The sequence below is a fragment of the Hesperophylax consimilis genome, chromosome 3 (genome assembly GCF_061612785.1).
Source record: "Hesperophylax consimilis isolate HC1 chromosome 3, BYU_Hcon_1.0, whole genome shotgun sequence".
In the NCBI taxonomy this organism is placed as follows: domain Eukaryota; kingdom Metazoa; phylum Arthropoda; class Insecta; order Trichoptera; family Limnephilidae; genus Hesperophylax; species Hesperophylax consimilis.
In genome coordinates this window covers 1,178,568-1,200,794 of record NC_142838.1, presented here as the reverse complement: position 1 = coordinate 1,200,794, position 22,227 = coordinate 1,178,568, and the positions used below count along the sequence as shown (strand labels likewise).

The 22,227-nt window shown below is 33.1% G+C and overlaps 1 protein-coding gene across 1 annotated transcript in view; it reads left to right on the top strand.

The window, feature by feature from the left end:
• LOC149424818 (agrin-like) overlaps positions 1-22,227 on the top strand; it is a 683,339-nt gene that overhangs the window by 621,738 nt on the left and 39,374 nt on the right. The window contains exons 7-9 of the mRNA XM_089647215.1: positions 6,709-6,942; positions 16,098-16,201; positions 18,081-18,222. Coding sequence (XP_089503341.1) covers positions 6,709-6,942; positions 16,098-16,201; positions 18,081-18,222 — 480 coding nt within the window. The remainder of the gene's footprint in view (positions 1-6,708; positions 6,943-16,097; positions 16,202-18,080; positions 18,223-22,227) is intronic.

The window sequence follows — 22,227 nt, the reverse complement described above, 5'->3', positions numbered from 1 at the left end:
ACCTCCGTTAAGGTTGTCGGAATCAAATTATTCGTCGGTAGTGTAGTCATCATACTTTCCAGACTAGATATATTTGGTTGTATTATGTACAGAAGGGCAATCACCATGTTTTATATCAATGCACTCACCTCCTTTTTTGCCAACACCCGACGGATCCGTGTCGGCGTAATATTAAAGTTAAGAGTGGTATTTCGTTATTTTGGTATTTTTCCGGACAAAGCCGGGTCTATAAGACGGAGGTGTATGTAGATTCTGGATACATAAAAGCACCACTCTGAATAATAATGCTTGGTAAATATTTTACATAAATCTGTATTTTTTAGGAATATCGGCAAGGCGTAAAATAAACAAACAAAGATTGAACATTCTTCTTACGCATTGACACCCGAACCTTTCTGCGGATTATTGACCGCCATTTTAACATAATCTTACGTTTTATTGCTAAAGATATTTTTTTCATTGATTTATGTTTTCATTTTAACGTTACGAAAATAAAATTCCAACCGCAAAGGTACAATCAAAAAATTATTGGGAATAGTCAAATTTCAATGCATACCCAAGTTTCAAAATTTTATTTATTTAGTACATGATATTCGTATTATACATTTGTAAATGGCTTTCACTGTTCAACTTGGAGGAATATCTATTTTAGAACAGATTATGACTGTCAATTTTTTTCATCACAATTTTATTGAAAATCCCCTTCAGCGGCGCTCTAAAAGAAAACATCTGAAACACCTTTCTTATATCTTTATTACGTAATTAAAGCAATGTAAGTGTTTACCTCGAAACAGATTTATGAATCCGCTACCTGACCGTCCGCTGACTGACCTCAAGGATTTATGAATCCGCTACCTGACCGTCCGCTGACTGACCTCAAGGATTTATGAATCCGCTACCTGACCGTCCGCTGACTGACCTCGAGGATTTATGAATCCGCTACCTGACCGTCCGCTGACTGACCTCGAGGATTTCATAATCATTATTTGCAGTGTGAATGCTTTTGGCAGGACTTACATTTTTTTCAATTATTTACAATGTGAGAAATTTGACAATAATTAATAGATTTAACAGCGATAATTTATCACAATATATTCTGAATTCAATTACTAAAGCATTACTTTAATTAAATTTTGAAATAAGCAAAAATATTGAAATCACATTTAGCAATCGCGAATAAATCTTCGAAGAAATGGAAATTTCACAATACTTCGGCACGTTGCTCAATTCGACGGGCGTAAAAGGCGTAAAAATAATAAAACTTCCGAAGTTCGGGCATAAAGATTTAGAGTTTCTTGGGCCGGTTTCTCCTCCCCTGTCACTAACGAGTTAGATATTTCCGATGTAAAATGGCAGGTTGGATAATCTCAAGTAAATGCTCTGGCTCGGAATTATCCCCACCCACGAATAACAACTTTCTCACCAATTATTATTCCTCTCACCCTTTCCCATTTCATTGGATTGGAATGAAAGCCTTACATCCTACAACCCACACTCTACAATTCTCACTCTGGTCAAACAATGAAAAAACTTATTTTTCTGCATCAATATATTGTATCGTATTCCAATAGAAAGTTAGTAAGATTCTCATATTACGATGTCAGAACCAAAAAGTTGTAAAATGATACACATTACAATTTATAAGGCAAAGGAACATTTAAAAAATCCGTTCAATCCCATACAAACTGCAAATTGCTTAAAATTATAAATTTCGTAAAAATATATAGCTTATTTTATTGAATTTAAAGAGCAAAGATACAAATTAATAATATGTTACACAACATTTTTAAATAAGCAATTTAACTACCCTGTTAGTAGAGTAATGAGCTCGGAATAGTAGGTTAAGTAAAAAAAAAATGTGGAAAAAGTGAAAATGCACAGAAAATGACAACAGAAAACATCTGAAAGTTAACGGTAAAATATCAGTCTGTTGATGTCGGATAAAAATGACAAATTGATTTTTTTTTATTTGACATAGCTGTTCTCTTGACATAGCATTATTATTGATATAAATCAGGTAAATTGGCAACACAACAGATTCCCAGATGTTGTTGGTCTTACACTACTCTTTGAGGACAGTTCGGATTCTTTAAAAAGTTTAAAGATACCATTTTTTTCAAGAAGTTGTTCAATTGGTCGAACCTTAAATTTATCAAAAACTTCAGTGATTAATGAATAACTTTAATACTCATTTTTGTGTTATTAATTACTACCCGATACTAGTTATAAATGCTTCCCCATGCAATTACACCATACTGCAACACTGACTGTACGGAACAAAGTTTTAACCATTTTAATATTTGAAAGTTTTATGTTAGTTCTTAATCTTATAAATATGTAAGTTTTATTGTTCTTTCAACACAGTTCTATGCGTTTCTTAAATTTCATATAATAATAATAATAATAATAAATTTATTTCACATAAAAATCATACAATAAAACATGCGGAAACTTTGACTAGCCAACTAGGAATAGATCCTGTTTTAGGCCAGTCAAATTGACAAGTTTAGTTCATATTATAATTTAGTACTTAATATAAAACAAACCGGTAAAGTAAATAACAGCCAGATAGTAATAATAAAAAGACAGATCACCACAGGAGTAGTAAGGTAGAAAAAATGGGAAGGGTAGTTTATAAGTTTATAATATAGTTGGATGATTAGAAAATAATCGATAGCATTGATAAATAAAGTACAGATTAATACAGAATTGACAATTGTGTTCAGAGGTGATTGTAAATATGTGTTTTTGAATTGTATGTACTTTAAAAAATTATGTATCAGTGTTTTGACAATAATGTACATATATATTTTTTATATTTTTTTATAATGAGATTATCTATTGATCAACATATCTTCACTTTTTACCCTCCCTAAATCAAGGAGCCAGTCGTTGACCAATTTGCGCAAAACATTTGTACTTTTCTTTTTCCAAGCATTAGGAATGATATTAAATAATTTAGGTCCTAAGTACGAGAATTGCCGTTGCCCAATTGCAATATAACTTTTTTTTAATAGTAAAATGCTATAATGGTATAAATCTACAGGTATTTGACATCAGAGGTTTTCTTTATTAATTAACACTTTTCGTTACATTACACTATTGTTTACATTACTCCAGTTCGTTTCCATTTCGTTACATTACTCCAGTATTGGAAGTAGGTGTATGGTCGGTAAAAAGGCATACATGATGCTTTTTCTACAATAGGCTCAGTAAATTATCATAAAATCATTTCTGCAATGTTTTAATATTATCATTCGCTAGCTATAATCACATTAGTCCATGCCTTTGACAATATCTGTGTCATCCGCATAAGAGATGACACTTTCACTAAGAGGGAGACTTAACATATCATTAAAATATGTAAAGAAAAGCATCGTCCCGATTTCTGTGCCTTGTGGTATTCCATGCTCAGGAATACTACCAACATTATTTCGTTCCTAGCTATCCACGTAATTTTTTGGACTGGGAAAATATTTAGAATCTATTTTATTCGTATTTCAATATAAAAACCCTATATATTTCATTTCAATTAGGCAGTTTTTAAAATGTTTTAATATGAAACCGCTCAAAACGAAACGGAAATTTTATTATTACCTATATCCCTTTGTGGAATGTCTAAATTTGATGTAATCCGACAAAACTTCATGAAATCTGAAGTAAATAAAAATATGATTTTCTGCTTATTATTTGTAAAGAATCAAAATTTGCGATAAAATCAAAATAAATCACTTCAATCCCACTTCACTCTTTTTATTTTGAACGATCGAGGAAGTATAAAACAAACAATGATAATAATCTTCCAGTCTTATTTTTGTACAATTAAATTGATTGTGTTGACTTAGAAATTCCGTGCAAAAAAAAATCATTCATATTTCGTAAATTTTCCGTTCTCAATTTATCTTTTTTTGCGTATTAACTCTGCTTAGGACTATTGCTCCAGATTTTGAGATTTGGAGAAACACAGTTAAATGTTTGCAAACTCAATCATAATAATATGTATTTATAAATTAATTATGTTTCCAAAACAAATTTATAATAATTATTCTGGTTTTCACATAACAGTCGGTTTCTGCTGATAATTTTAATTTTAGTTAAAGTAAAATTAGTTGCACCAAAGGGCCTAAGGGGACTTTAATAATATTATAAAGCAGCACAACTCAGAGGTTTAACTCGTACTCCACTACTCGCTCGTAATACGAGAAAGGACACCTGGGAAACATTTTTCTTCATGTTTATAAGAATTATGATATTTGAATATGTTTACCTAATTCAGTGTGCAGGTCTTGCAATTTTGTGTTAAACAACATTTTGTGAAATGATTGCAAGGTACTATACTAAGCATTGTAAAGTCATTTCAACAACGTTTTGATTCTGTTTGTTTTGATTTTTTCCAGTGTGATATTCCTTTGTGTAAAACGGTGCAAAAGAACATTTTTTTAACCTTTTTTCTTTTGTACGAACTTCAAAAATATGTAATAACCATTGCTGTTTCGGTATTTGAATTACCACCCATAACAACGAGTCTGGTCAATGTCCGAATCCCTTTAATCCCATTTCTTAATAAATGGTTTTCATAACTAAACTTTAAAAATAATCAAAAATAGAATAAGTTAACTTTTAAATATTAACTTCATTAATATATCGACTCATGTTTCTTAGCCTATTTATTTATTTATTTATTTATTTACACATATACGGCACAACACGTGCCATTAACATAATTGACATACTTATAATAGTACAACAACATGAAGAATAACAGTATAAATGTTAGTAAAATTTAAGAAAATAGGTAAAAAGTAAGGTAATAAGTAGTGTATAAAAACTATAATGTATAAAAGTAAATTGTAAAGTGAATAGTTTAAAATATAAAGTAGTAAAGTACAAACCATAATTTATTAGGTAAAAGTAAAAATAAAAATAAAAATTTAAAGATTAAAATAAAACAATAAAATGTACCAATAAGATACCTATCTCAAGGTACCGACAATGATTTAAATATAAAAAGTAATAAATCCTGGATTATGTTAACCGATATGATAAATTTTACAAGTACTTATGATTTCAAGTGCATTAATAGTTTTAGAAGTACTGGTAGGCATATTATGTTTACATGATGTATTTACGTGGTACTAGCAAACAAATTTAGTTTAACGCATCTTTTGTATGAAGACAGATTACCGGCAGCGTGATCAATATTAGCATATTCATTGCCTAAAATATGCAAGCGATTTATGGTTGAGTTTTGTTCTGCGTTCGTCATAGTATTGTCACAGTGGAAAGGTGTTTTGAGTCGAGTCGGTCTACTAGGTACATGGTAATTTATTAATGAGACCAATTCAGGGGAGTCAAACCAGTTATTGTTTATTTTAAATAAAAAAATAAGATCATTGAGTATTCTTCTATCTTTTAACGATAAGAGTCTCATTTTTTGTAATAAAGATTCATAGTTTATGTCAACCGCGGGAATACCTAATTTGAAATTAATTGATCTGAGAAATTTGCGTTGGATTCTTTCAATGTAGTTTGCATGGCTTTTGTAGAAAGGGTTCCATATGGGGGAATTGTATTCTAAATGACTCCTAACCAGAGTTGTATATAGTATTTTAAATGTTTGGATATTTTAAAATCTTTACAAATTCTTACAATTCTATTGATTTGGCTTTCGCAAATTCGCGCTTTTAAAGGTATTAAGGTCGAAACTTTTCGTAATGTGTTTCAAGGGAAATTCATTTTTTTTAATTATATCATATCCTGGTCTGCCGGACTTGTTGTTTTAACACCGATTAGTTTTTACAAATAACTATATTTACATTATGTAGATTCCAAGGCCTACAGATTCAATACCAATTATCATCTTACCTTTCAGCCTAAATCAACTATTTCGTGGAAGACGCAAAAGCCTTGGAAATATTTTCATCCAGCAGTGGATCCAATATAACTGATATCAACAACAAATAAAAAATAAATATACTTATATCTACGTAAGCCGAAATAATTCGATTTACAAAATATCACATCGAACACCTCAAGGGAGAATAATCAAAAGTATCATTCGCCAGATATATACGTGAATTGTCAACATACGAGTAGGCATATTACATATTTATGTATTTTTTATTCAAATATATTATGCGAGTGTTGCCAGCCTGTGTATTGCCGGGAGGATTTTTGAAAAGCACAGGTACACAGAGGATTTTTTTTAAATATGTGAGCATTTTCATGTTCGTCAACTTTTCATAATAAAGGCTATTTATGTTCGGGACTACATTTCTAAATTTTCGTGATTTTTTTTTCTTTGCAAGACTTGATGTTAGATCTCTTGACATACCAGAGTCATCCAGAAAGTAAGGTTGCAAGGGCTCGGGAGCCCGGGGGGGATTTTTTCTATTCGAAGTTGGCGCACTTGACGTGTAGGAGGGATCCTATCCTTTTTGTGGTCCCGCCTGTTTTTCGGCCATTTTGTTCAGTCACAGTAAATTATTCCGATGGAGACGTCGTCGCGCGCTCAGGAGGTCGAGGAAGCTGTGAAGAAGTGGCTGAAAGAGCTGGTGGGGGAGGTCTGTGACATTGGCATACAAAAGCTGGTGCCCCCACTACAGAAATGTCTCGATGTCTATGGCGATTACGTTAAAGAATAGTTAATTATTTAACCTTTTTTAAAATGTTGAACTTATGTGCCTGATTAATTTTCTTCACTTTTAGGTACAGCCGGTCCATGCGCCAACATCACGTGCCCGTTTGGCGGTGCATGTTCGGCGCGCTCAGGCCGCGCCGCGTGCTCGTGCCCGGCGTGCGGAGCGCAGCTAGAGCCGGCCTGCGGCAGCGATGGGCGCACGTACGCCAACGAATGTAAGCTGCGCGAGCGCGCGTGCCAGCTGACAAATGAGCAGGACCAACAACGGGACACCCTGGTCCTGCTGTACAACGGGACATGTGGTAAATTATCTTCATTTATTTTATGTGCATAGTCTCTCGGGGGATGTCCTATGGGTTTTCAAACTCGTGCACCACTACATAAAAGGCTTTAACGGTCCGAGAGTCAGCGTTTAATGGTGACCAATCAAACGGTAAAATTTTGTAATAATGTGATGGAAGCACCCCAAGCGTGCACACCCAACTTAATTTTATGATTCGTTTGGCCAAAATGTTAGAAATGAAACATGTGCGCTTGTTTTTTTGTGTAAATGGCGCAAACACCGAAGAATCAAATACGAGGGAGATTATAATATGAAAAACCGAAAAGATAGGACAGAACTCCATAATCTGTTTACTAAGCATGGCCAAATTCACATCAAGCAAAGTTTCCTTTCTGAACAAAACTGCGAGTATTATCCACTTGATGGGACGAAGAGCTTATAGGTGTATTATTTTACAAAATGATAAAGCTTTTTGATTTAAGGCGATGCACTACGTCATGTTATATTTTAAATTGAGCCGCTATCAATAACAACTCTTACGTAGATGGCGATAAGGTTTAAATTCCCGCTTAACACCATCCGACTATTTTGATTTATGCAAGAAAAAAACATGGCCAAAAAGTGCCTTTTATTTTATTTTGTGGATGTTCAGCCATAAATATTTAATTTTTTCCGATCATTTTATAAATAACTTAATTTGCCACACTATACAATAAAATCATTACCGAAAATGGGTTCGTAAGTAGGAGATTTTGAACTTTAAAGCAGTTTTCTTCTTCTTCTTCTTCCTAGCACTATCCCAACTCATTGCCTAGGTAGGCTGTTGGGATTAAATATTTTATATTAAATATTAAATACTGTTGCATTAAATATTTTAAAACTTTAAAGCAGTTTTCATATGCCTTATAACTTATTTTTTTCTGAACTTATAAAAAGACTTATGTAAAAAATACTCGATTATTTCAAAGACCAAGATGTATTATGCTCGCACTGTTTTTTTTAAGTATCTGAAACATTTAATAACGACTAAATTTTCAAACCAAAAACACACGATTTTGCATTACTATATAGTGCATTGCCTTAATTAAAGCATCTGAAACATTTCTAGGCGACCAAATTTTCTAACCAAAAACACATGATTTTGCATTACTACGTATGGTATCGCCTTAAACCACTTTATTTTATTATATACATCAATCGGTTCAGTTGCTCCCAACCTTCTTCAGGACAATAAATATATAAAACGTTTTATACATTTACTGTCATTTTGTATAGTGTAAAGCCACAAAGTGTTTGCTTTCTTCGATAATGTATAGTTTAATTTCATTTTATATTTTAGAACAATAATGTATTAATTTATTCAATTTATATTCGAGTTTCGCTAAATTTGTGCCTCCATGCGTAGATTATATATTGCATAATGGCAAGAATGCACTTTGTGTTGTTAGCACCATTGTCTTATCTCATAAATTCAACTTGTCACGCATCTGGAATTGCAAACGGAAAATTACACGAATATTACTTTTATTTTGACCGAATTGGAATTAAAATGCAGAATTTTCTTTTTCTGCAAACTTCAACAGTTGTTTCTCACTAATTAATTCGTAATTAAGTTGAAATGAAGTGTTATTTCAATAATCTATGTGTACGTGTTTAACGAGTCTGAATATAAAAAAACTTTACTATGAGTATACATCAGTTTTCGTGACGAGATAAAGTGTCGTATTTTTGTCAAAGAGATATGTAAATCAATGTTTAGAAAAAGCATCTGCTTCCAGTATTTTGCACTATATATGTAAATACTTTATCTGGAAGTAGGCAGTATGTACCACTTGTGTCTCGGAACACCGTGTAGACGGTACGGTGTGGGAGGTGGGGGTGGGGTGGGGATACATCTTGCTCGCAGTTCATCACTTGGTGACACGACATTAATGAAGCTTTATATTTTTACACCCATAAAGCACAGGCTGTTGACTGATGGGGGCCATTTTCTCAGCGATTTTTTCACTAGACTTCATCGCAAGCCGGTAAAAGTGGTGTACGAGTATTTATGACTTTACATAATGTAACACAATATGTAACCAAACAAGTGTCGGTTCGCTAGATACCTTATGTGTAAATCGTATACGTACATACATGTGATTCATATAGAAAAATTATAGAAATTATATTTTAAAAATGACATCTTTCATAGCAATATATTACGATACAGTCCCCGTTCCTGGGTGAAAATCTACTTCTACTCGACTGAGAGTATCTCATCGTAAATAATGGATTGGCGCCCTCAAGTGTAAAAATAAGCCCTCAGTAGAGACGAAATTCTTCATCCCCCCAAACTACTAATCATAATGGCCGTCTCGGGCCTAGGTGCCAATGCTGCCACCTGCCACTATATGGTCTATATAGTCGCGTTAAAAAAGCATGCTTAATCTTTTAAGCAGTAATCCGTTAAATAAAAAACCGTCCTTTTAGTTAAATTCTAATTGGTGTACCTTTGCATTTTCAAAAACTGCCTTTGATTTTATTTCAGTTAATTGAAAAAAAAATATTCTTTTGAGCTGCATTTTACGTTATATCATTATATGTTCATTCACATGCGATTGAAAGAATCCAAAATAATTGTTTAAGATATGTAAATTATAAAATGGGCATTTCTAGAGAATGCCTAAATTACGATAACGTACGTTGTTCATTAAATTTAATAAAATTATCTGATCGTAGAATCATTTCCTATTTAACCTGTTTGTATAAAATCATTAAGTCAATGTTTGATACCCCTGATTATTGTAATCTCTTTTCATACTCCAATCAGGTCAGTTACAAGATAGTACCTACCATATTATTGTAGTAATTCTATATCAACATCCCAATATTACACTCCTATGTGACGGATTCAACAGCTAGGAAACAAATACTCCGATGTTTTTGACATATTTAGTACATCAATTTCATTATATAAGCATACCTTATTGATTTTTTTTTTCATCAAGTAGGGGAAAATTTTGAAAAAACTATTTAAATTGACAGTATTACAGTATTTTGTCGGCTGAAAGAAAAAAAAAAATTATTTTCATATTTTGTACCTACATACTGTGTGGATCAAATTCAACAATATTTTTTTATTTATGTACGTGTTTTAAACAGTCATTTCCTGCACTATTTACGATAATAATTTCGTAAATATTGCTATAAATGTATGTAAAATCCTAAAATAAATAATTAGCGCAGAGCCGTGAAAAACCACGGGGTGATCTTTACTCATGGACACATCAGTTCCAATTTTTGATTGACAATTAAAATAATTTGCTGTTAAAATACTATATCACACAATAAGTTCAATTTTGAAAATGTCACTCGAATTCAAAGCAAACCCACAACCGAAGTATTTTTGATTACTTTAAAATCAGCGTTGTTAAATAATATTCATCTATTTTTAAACGTTATTTTCGAGAAACAATCATTTCAGTGTGAAAATGAATAATATAGTGTTGTGCTTCGGGAAAAGATTTTTCTAGATATTTATTTGAATGTTGTAACTCATCCTTGAGGAAATAATATCTAAAGAATTTACAAAAACGATGAGTGAAAAGATTACTTTTCACTCAGACACATTGGTGTTATTTGTATTCGCTACAGACTTTCTCGGTGTGGTTGGGATGCGTGTTTATTTTTCAGAGCAATATTACGGTAATATGACGTGTGGATCCAAACAAATCCCCTTCTGAACATCCAAAGAAAACCCTCAAAAATATATTTGTGTAAGAATTACAATCTATTTAAAGAAAACATATAATTTTCCCATTTTAAAAATATCTTTGACGTTATAACAACTGCTCTCAGGAATTGTTAATAAATTAAAAGCCTTTCACGCCTGTATTGAGTTTGAAAGGTTAATTGTGATGGAAGGTGTGCTCCGGCGGCAAGGGTGCAAATTTAGGATGGGTTATTAGAAGGATGTTAGCATTTTCAAAGGGGAGGAAATTAAATAGCTGAGGTCATCTGTATACATTATCGGATTTATAATCGACGAATAACCAAACCATGCCCCAAAAGTTATAGTATTTTCCTTTATTGACGAAGAAGGTTTCATCAGATATCGAGAACCTGTGAAATGGTAATTTTGTAAATTTTTGCAGAAGCGGACGTTAATATTTTTTTACACTTTGAATGAAACTACCTGCTATCACAATGCTACCAAAAAAGTTTACTTCTGTCCTTTATCGGGTATGTTTGTACAGATACACTACTATGAAAAAAATATTGTACTGAAATAAGCTTAAAATATTCTTGGATGTTACCCAATTTTTGCTTTTCTACTCTTTAATATCATAATTGTTGTGTTTATTGATTCTATCAAACATACTCATTTCTGTATTCTGAGCTTGAAATGTTAGTCCTGCGTGAAATCTGGTTCAATGAACTAAAATTTGCTTTGAATTTAAATGTCATTTCCAGAATTGTAATCATTTGTATTAAGAATTTAGGAAACAGATAAAGTAGGTACCAACATGTTATACATTATAATTATTTTGACTGACGATTTTGAAATTCTGATTTGTCGAGAATTTAGGGTTGTATCCAGTTGTATGTCACGGGTCCGCGCTAGTTACGTATTAAACACATTAAAAATTTTCTGATTAAAATAATTTTAAGTTTTTGATTCAATAATCTCGTATTTATGTATGTCATAAATTTACCTAATCGCGGGTTGGGTTTAAATAAACTCAAATGCATAAAGCAGGAAGGTAAATCAACGTAGAGCCGTATAGTCTTCCTCTCTAGCGCCATCGTGTACATAGGATATATATATATATACAGCGGTACTTATGTAGTTGCACAAAACTACCCCTCTAACAAATGAACTTGTCGAGTTCCGAAGTCGAGAAACATGACGTTCAGAGGCGGTCTTTTATCCTTGTAGGTACAAGCAGAGGTACGGCCAAGGACGGTAAAGGTACAGGCGAGGTACATCCCTGGAGATATACAAGGATACTTTCTATACTCAGGTCGTATCCTCGAACCGGGGAGAAGTTACTGTCGGCCGAAACAGAGATGGCCTATGACCCACGCCTTACCAAAATTTTTACATTATTGTTAAGTTAATCAAATTTAATAATGTTATTATTAAGTTCTACAAGTGTTTCAGTTTATATTATTGCGTATAGACAGCTGTTTCGATGTTCAAATCAATTATCAAACTCTTATGCCACGACTGAAACGACCTATTTAGGTGATTTTATTTATAATCCCTAACCCATTTTTGTTTTTACGTTATTTAAAATCAGTTGTGTGAAACGGTTGTAAGGGCTTATTTAGTTAATTTAATAACATTATTAAGTAAAATGAAAGTGGAAGTGATACCAGTAGCAACAAGTAGTTTTATAATTTCATTATTTTTATTTTATTAGAGATAAAAATTCCCGGATTATAAAGAACTTGAACATATTAGAAGTCGTCATACTCTCATCAATTGAAGTGGAAAAATGCTTGCGCAATGGTGAGGGACCTTTCATGAGTGTTTTTGGAATTTCACGAAATGGAAACCTTTAAATTTCATCAAACACAAATCTCAACAAAAATTCGACAAATTATCTATATTATTAACGATTATTATCTATAGTATTGACAGTCGCGCAACAAATCATCTAAAATCGTCCCCCAAAGCACTTTTAGGTCTTGATCACCCCATAAGCTTATTTAATGGCTCACTGGTGTGTGATATTTTTTTTACATTGACCCCATACAGGGAGGTCCTGAGGAAGTCAAAATTAACAACCATACTAGTAAACCACTGCCGATTACATATGGAGTTCCACAAGGAAGCATACTAGGACCCGTTCTTTTTACTATTTACATAAATGAACTTTGCAGCATGAAAATAGACCGTGATATAGTTAGCTATGCTGACGACACAGTTTTACTCTTCAAATCTAAGGATTGGAATAATGTATATAACATAGCGAATTTGGGAATCTCGCAAGTGAAAACATGGCTAGACTCAAACATACTTACACTTAACATATCAAAGACAAAATTCACAACATACAGTATAAATAGCACGGGACAGCCGAAAAACAACACAAACACCATAAAAATACACGAATGTTTAAACACCAACATCTGCGATTGCCCTCCTCTAGAAAAAACAGAACAAATAAAGTATCTAGGAATCGTAATTGACCATAACCTTAGATGGATACCTCACATCAAACAAATCACAAATAAACTTCTCAAAACAATACACATTATCCTAAACATAAGAAACATATATAAAATAAAACAATTGAAAACAATATATTTTGCAATTTGCCAATCAATAATAGAATAGGGAATTATTGTTTGGGGAGGAGCAACAAACTCGGCTATCAATTACATAGAAACCGCACAGAAAACGATCTTAAAGGTAATACTAAAAAAAAATAGACTGACTGATACAGACCAAATATTCAACAGCTGTGACGTACTAGATATACGCCAATTATACGTTAAAACACAACTAAACTACATTTTTGACAAAAAAAAATAATTTCAACATACACAAAATAACACTAACAGACCAGTTAGACAAGCGTACAAAGAAAACATAAAAACTCCAACAGTAAATTCAAGCTTTGGACAAAGACACTACCAATGCCATGCTATAAAAGCTTTCAACAGTCTAAAAATGGAAATTCAAATTGAGGAAAATAAAAATAAATTCACACACAAAATTACAAAATGGATTAAAGAACAAAAAAGACAATATTACCAAAACGTCATAGCATAAAATAAAAATAATACCTACACGTAACACACAAATCTAATATAAACACACATCACTCACAAACACACAAGATTATATATTAAATGTATTATTTTATCTCATATTGTAGATTGTATTTAGATTATATTTTCATATTATAAAATGAAGGCCTCAGCACCGGCAAGCCACCCAGTGAGGCCAACATTACTGGAAAACTTTGAAATGTAAAAAAATATTGTACCAAATAAAAAAATTAAAAAAATAGTTTCTCTCGGGGCCTGTGTCATATTTGGGGACGCTGTGTGATAGGTCTATTTTAGGAAAGGAAGAATAATAAGTTCTGGTAGTGATAAGGTGTTTGAGGTTGCTAGGGATCTAGAGATCAGTGTGTACAGAAGTAATATAAGTATGTATATATCCTCCTCCATCCCCGCTGACCCAAAATACCAGTTGGAGAGGTCAAAGAGTCTCCCCAAACAAGCCTCTCCCAATCTGCTAGGCCACGCAGCTCGTGGGCCTTAATACACCTCACCGAGTGAACAGGCACCACCGCTAAATCACCAAACGTAGTGAATCACTTGGGGTGACGGTAGTATAATGTATAATAGATATTGCCTACGTTGGGAATCACTGCGCTAGATCAAGCTAATTTGAATAATCGGTGGGGCTATTCGAAGTTTTGTTCAGGAGTCATATCTATTTGTGTGAACAGATATACTTGTACCACCTCCAGTACATAGAACTAGAGCCCACTTCTTAGAACCAGCAGTCAACCAGGATCGGTACATTCCAGACACGTGCTCCCAGATCGGTTCCACAACTAAATCTCCAATGTCGCCCTGTACCTATTCCACGTCTTAATATCCCACTTATTTATAGGCCGATTAGGAACTACGCACAGCGCCAAATATTAATGTCGAAATTAGTTATTATTATAAATGAGAAAGGATCTGTGAAATTCCCGTGATTTTTCGGAGGTTTCATCAAAATCATTATTTGCACGAAAATTGCGAATTTCGTTTTATCCTCGTGAAAATGAAAAAATTGGCGTTTTCACGTAAAACTAAAAAATTCGCCATATAGCAATCGCGAATTTTATGGGTTTTGTTCTTCCCAACAGTTATTACGTCAAGTCTACATTCAAACTTTAAATATACAGTGTACGCATTATGGGGCTGACAAATTAGGCTATACGCATCATATTTCAGCATATCGGTCGCCATACAATCCCAATGGGAATGTATGGCGAGCGATATGCGGAAATAGGCCAAGCCACGAGGATATAGCGTAATCGGTCTGTCGCAGATTTATTTATTAAGCTGAAGATTTAAGAAGAGCACGGGCGGTGATGACAAAACTTGGACTGCTTGTTTCACAGAATGTTAACAATTCATAAAATTTCAAACCTATAATTCAAGTGCTTTGAAAGTTCTATTCACATATTGTCATAATTTAATTATAAGCTTAAAACAATTCACAGTACTTTTATAATAACAGAAATGAATAGGACTTTCACAAATTCTGTGAAACAGCATGTCCAGTTTTCTATCACGAAAGTCCAAGACTGTCAGAATATGAATGATGGTGACTGTGGCCAGCATATGGCGGGCTGCTAATCTCTAAACTTTAATACAGCCATTTCTAATCTCCCGGGGTTGTTTATTGATTAACGACATTATAAAGTTATTAGGAATGCGTAGCTTTTATTTTTCCATAAAAGTTTACGTACAAAATAATCGTAAAGATTAGTTTCAAAGCAAAAGTTTTACGCGTGTGTATGTAACGGTTACATGTTTATCATTAATATTGTTTACGTGCTGAGTGAGGTTTCGAAATTGTACATTAAATCGATTTTTAATAGACCATTTGGGAAGGGCGTCCATATATAAAGTACAAAATAATATTGTTTTACTCCCCTCATGAAATGTCGCATTTCGCGGCGATTTAATCACGCATATTTTGATGGGCGATTTACTTTGAATAAAGCGGTGAAACCCAAAATTTCACTTAAAGCCGCTGCTCCATAAAAATAAATCGTTTGTAATCATACCGTACATTCAATTGTACTGGGCCGGGGTTATTACTACTATTGGAGTAATTCATGTGGATAATGTAATATAAAGCAAAATCGGAGAAAGCTGAATCAGGGAAGGACACGAGAAACAGTTGTACGGTCACCATGTTTCCACGTACTACGTGCCACGTGTAAACACTAGGACACTATGAAAGTGCGTACATTAAAATTACGCTTCCCGAGTGTAACCACTTAGCATCAGTAGTGTGACCACGTAGACACGTTCCATGTAAATACTAATGCGAGCGGAATTCGGTCTAGAATTAAACCAATTACAAATAAAGGGCTATCCAATAAAAATAAAGTTTAGGATATTCGACACTGTTATGTTTGTTATATGGAGTCCATTCTATTCCAGAAACATGTGACGAGAAGAGGTGCGAGCTATACGGGGTGTGCGAGATGGAAAGTGTTGCCAAAACGAAGTGTGTTTGTCCGGGGAATTGCTCCGAAGCCGAAACGGTAAGTTAAATCAATTATTATTGTTGGTCCATCAAAAAAATAGGTAATTACATTATGTTGTTTGACTTGGCAATGTTTTCCATTTTCTCTTCTTCTTGGGCCAGTATTTGGGGCATCTCCAGGGCAGTTGTGGATACTGATATATTGAGTAAGACCTCAAATTATGATTATAATCACTGAAGAAAATATTAACATCTCTCGAACAAAAAGTCGGGTTTTGGTCCATCCTTTAGCAAATCCGACCCGATCCCACTCGGTCATATTTTAACTGTATCATACTTCGACTAAGAACAATCAACTAGACCTACCTTCTTATTTTTCTTTTGAGAGTTATTAATATTATCTTCATTGATTAACTATCCAAAATCTTGACAAGCAACACAATCCTATTATTGATTGTAAATAAATTTAATTACCCCTAATTTCGTCTTTGTTCCTTTCGATGTGTTTTATCTGCATGTCATCCATGTATTTGTCCTCATATTGAATATGCTAGAATCATCCGGTCTTCTTTTCATGCTGTCCATACTAATCATATCGAATCCGTACGTCATCGTTGTGTTTAGTTGACACTTGAAAGATATGATAAAATTGAACAAACTCTTTAAAAGACTTTCATTTTATTGGCATATTCAAAACTATTTACAGTATTATTGACTGCCACCTTTATTGCAACTCATCCAGTTCAATATCCATTCCCGTAGCCTTCGAAGAAATGATAGCTGTTCCTCAACTCTAACACTCGTAGTAGTTATTATTATAGATACCATGTTCTGTCCAGAATGTTGAAGCATTGATTTTTTTGGTGTAAGACATAATTATTTTTGTAAGTCGTTGTGTCAATAATTACAAGTTTTTCTATTATAAAAACCAATTCTTAGATTTTATCGACACCGCGTTCACGCTGAATGTGCTGAATACTGTAGAAATAATATCCCTGAGGAGTATGAGTAGTAAATCCATGCTTGACTGTGTGAGAAATGTGGAGATTCAAAAAGAATGCAAGGTTGACGTAAGGGTAATGAGTAAGATTAAGAAAGGGACGCATAGATGGTTTGGGCGTGTAGCATAACTTTATAAAATTAATACAAATACTAATTCTACGAATTAAATCGATTCCAAATTATAAGACGTCTTATAGTTAATAAAACAAGCATTAAATATAACATTAATTATGTGCACATATGCATAAAATATTTCATATTTGTTACAAATCAGTAAAACAGAACACAGGAAAATAATTTACTCCTCAAGTATAGAATAATATTATAATAGAGATATGATTAAAAATCCTAGTAAGAATTATCAAAATACGAACACTTTAATTAAAATTGAATTTAAATAATAGTTACTGAAATAGAAAATAAATCAAAGTATAATACATAACGCACGTATGTACGTACATGGGTAAAAACATAAATATGTCTGTTAAAAATAAATTAAACTAAAAAAAGAGAATGTGATATACTCATAGGTACGGCACAGACTATTATTAGAGACAATAATTAAAAGTTAATAACTAGTAAATAAGTTTGAAATTAGTTTCCTTCTGAAACATAAAAAAATGTTAACACCAAATATTCTTTTGCATGGAGATGAATTCCAGGAATTGATGAATAAATAGAGTACATAATATTAAGGTTATTGTTACATTTGCTTGCCTGTCAGGGGTAAATTAGAAATTTAATAATTTTGAATCAGTTAATAAAAAATAATATGCTTGTCGGGAGTACGAATACTTGGAGAGTATCATTAGGATTTGATGGTGTTATCCTCAGGTGTTGGAGCCAGGCACAGGCGCTTTGGAGTCGGGGCTACTGTTCGGCTCTGACGGCGGTATTTTGAGTGTGTTATTAAGAGTTGGTGGTGTTATCCTCAGGTGTTGGAGCCAGGCACAGGCGCTCTGGAGTCGGGGCTAGTGTGCGGCTCTGACGGCAAGAGCTACCCCTCGGAATGCCACCTGCGCAGCGCTGCTTGTCAGGCGCAACTCAATATCTCCGTGGCATATCAAGGAGATTGCGGTGAGTTTATTAAAAATGATTATTTTTTAATTAAATTTCTTGTAACTAAAACAAACATAGAATAAAGAAGAACACAGGAAATGCGATTTGAGCGTGTTTCCTGATACGAAAGTCTGGAAATTCTTCCATAAGGCGATGCACCACATCTTGTAACAACAGCCACCTGTTTTGATTTATGCAAGAAACAACATCTCCAAAAAGGATATATTATTTTATTTTGCGAATTGATGCACAAATACTTAAATGTTTTGCAATCAATTTCCAAACAATTTATTTTGCCACATTATACGTAGCAAAATGGGTTCGTAAGTGGGATTTTTTTAAATTAAAAAAAAATTTACAGGCCTGATACTTTATTTTTTTCTGGGTTTATAAAAATACTTTTCAAAAAATGCTTGATTATATCAAATGCCAAGATATGTTATGGTCCCAGAATTTAATTAAGTCATCTAAAATATTACCAATACATCAAATTTTAAAACCAATAAAAAAATGATTTAATTTAAAAAGAACACTTCTGCTACCATCTTAGCTAGCGTCGGGACTAAGGCTGTGACCAAACGGCCAATATTGTGAGTTTTGTATTAACGTTGCATTCGGTTTCATGTAAAAGTCCGGTTTGTGGCACGCGACGACGCAAAATGAGTTGTCTGCCGACTCACGTGTGTAATTACACCTTTCAAAAAAATCAACTCACTAAATTCACTAAATGAATTAAAAGAACTAAAGACTCACTAAATTACGCTCTTTTGGCCTCAGCCTTAGAACCCGATGTGTGTCTGTTCACCTACTATAGTTTAAAATTATATTCATTGAAAATGTAAACAGATGGTTATTATAATATGTGTTATGAACGTGTCTGGGGTACCCGAATTAAAATCTATTTTGCCATCGATCAAATATTTTTAAAAACCGAATTTCTTTATTGAAAAAATAATCAATTTTACTGGCCTCTCTGGGGCCTAGGAGCCGAAAAGTCTTAAATATTGTTTTTTTTTCTCTGAAGGCCCTAAGAAAAATAATAACTTTCTCGACTTATGTCATCGTTGGGGATGCTGGGTGGAGTGTCTTTTTTAGGAGAGGAAGTAGTGAAAACGGTTCTTGAAGAGACCCATCTTGTAGGAGGGAGGAAACACAGAGGCTGGTAGAGCTGGTTAATCGTATACAAATGTTTGGCGTATTCCCCGACAATGCACTGTTTCTGGGGAGGATCAATTACGCTAGTTCCTCAGCAAGGACAGCAATCCTCAATCCGTATCTTCAAAACGCATTTATAAATCAAAATTACATTGTTAAGGGATTAGATCTGAATTTTTAAGTAAACATAAATGTATTTGGCGACAATTAATAACTCCGGATCATGAACTCAAAATTAGAAAAAAATATTTGTCAAGAATTCAGACTAGCGATAAAGTACCTACCTATCACATCATATTTTTTTACCAGAATTTTTTTTACATTTATATGGGTTAAGTAAAGCCAGATTTAATATTTTTTAGAATATTCGCTTTTTAGCCAACATTCCGTTATTAATCGTACAATAATTATAATATCCCATGATTTTTCACGGCTCTGAGTAAGTAATACATAATTCATAAAGCCTTTTGATAAAAATCGAATATGTGACAGATTTTCAGATTTACTAAAGAATAATATGAAATGTAGGTACGTGTTTGTTATTTGTCGAGGGTCTGAAACTCTCTATTATTGAAGAAGACTTTTGGTTAGCGTAGAGCTATGAAGTTCCTTCCCTAGATGCTACAAAAACCCTTTTCATGTGGCACTCCCCCTGATAAATATGTTTGGATAATATATATTTTGAATCAATATATTATAATGGTCGTTAACGTTGAGTTTATTCATACTAGAAAACCACGCACCTTGAAATGTCCTAAATACTGTACTAAAACGCACAAAGAAGTTGGTATCATCCAAAACGCTAGACAATATTATTCCCTGCGTATTCCCGACATGCTATCTTGACAGTTATTATTTATTCATGGCAAGCGTGCCTCTCGCGATTTCTTTTGCTCGATATCGTCAATGACACGAAAAGATTCCCCGCCATTTATTAGAAAAGATATACTTACGCAGACAACAAGCAACTGGTCGTTAGGTCTGTAAAATCTTTAAGAAACATTTTCTTTATTGTACTATAATGTTTATCATTGTATATTGTATACATACAGAATTGAACGCAGTAAACATTTTCCGGAAGAGAACCGATACAGAAATCCAATATTCATTGTTATCGTTTTCGTTCGCGCCGTTAATATTTAAACCTCTTGCTCTCCGCATCTCTGGTCTCCTGGCAACACAGCTTCCAGCATCTCTACCACCCCAGGGAAATATCCACCCCTAACTAAAGCCCAATATAAATAAATATCCTTCCTGCTTTTAACTTTTATGCGAGGAATTACTGTTTTGATAGCTGGAAATAAAAATATTTGACATACCTAAATTTCGGGAAAATTCACCTTATTCCTAATTAGCCGGAGAATCTAAATTTTATGCTTTTCCAAAGATTTTCAAAAAAATTTGTATTTGTATATGAATTATTTTTTCTCAATGAACGGAGTGAGTTCCTATTAATATAACATTGATCCAAAAATCCAAATATTTTCACGTCAATGGAATTGCTTCAATTAATATATTTAAAAAAAATTCGGACGATCGAAGTTGATTGTTCAAAAAATAATTGGTTCAGAATCAAGATAAGTTTTTACCTGTTTTTTTGGAAAATCGGAGAATAGATATTTTGGAAAAAAATATAAAATTTGGGTTTCTTAATTTAATATCGTAATAATTACAAAAATCCCTTGGCCTGTTTACTTATTTAATTTTTAAAGCAATATCACTCAATCATTTGTATGAGGCGACGCGAAGTAGAAGTAGCTAACGTGAGACAGTCTGAAGGATGTACATCTACAGGTATTCAGGTAAATTGAATATCAGATTTTTGTATTCAAGTGCCTTATTTTTGTTTGAGGTGGTGCGCTTTGATATAACCATTATAACTTCAAGTAGATATTTTCCTCAGACAAATCAATTGAAATGAGTAGCAATATACTCACGCGCTTTATGCTAATTACAAGTTATTTATTTATTTTAGTTTAGGAAAATCATCAGATACAAGTTGGTTGGTTTTTACGTGTGCAATTTACTTAACTGAGAAACATATCAAAGATTTCCTCATTATATTTATACATTATGTATTAAACAATTACACTGTATATTTATAAAATTTACAGATATTATTTATAAAAAATATAATGATTATAACAAGAGATACTCAATGATATATCATTGCATTTTACGTAGTTTGACTAAGTTGGTGCACAGGTGAATGCGTTATTTACACATTTTTAATGTATTCCTAACAGAGATTTTAAATATATTTTCATAGCATTTGAAGATATCTACCTACATCAGAAAGAGTTTTATTATATGTTGAACATAAGAGAAGATATTGATGCGTCCCATTCCTAAGCATTATTATAACTCGAGCTTTAATCATAGTGGATTCACAAAAACATACGCCTCAGGAATCCTAGTTTCTTTGATTTTTTCGCTGAAAATACGATATCTATTTAACGTACGTCAGGGTTGATATCTGCATTCCGTTGTGCTGCTATATCTTTCAATTACCACGACAAGAGAAATAGTTATATTCATCATGTGTCTCTTCCGGCTTTCGATTTTGCTGAAAAAAAGAACCACACCTTAAACGTATATTGCAACAGTAAACACGTCTAGTTTGTGTAGACATAAATCACATTTGGGGTTTTAAACAGTTTTCTAAACTGAAAAATCCATGCATTTACGTATTCGTTTTAAAACGATTTCAAAACTATCATTACAACTCGAAGTAGAATTTTCAAACCGAGAATAACCTTTTAACGGTTTAAGAGAAGTTTTCTTTCCTTTTGTGGTATTCAGTTGGTACTGAAAATTGCATTTTATAACGCCAGGAAGCGATAATCCTCCGGGTGTAGATGTTCCAAT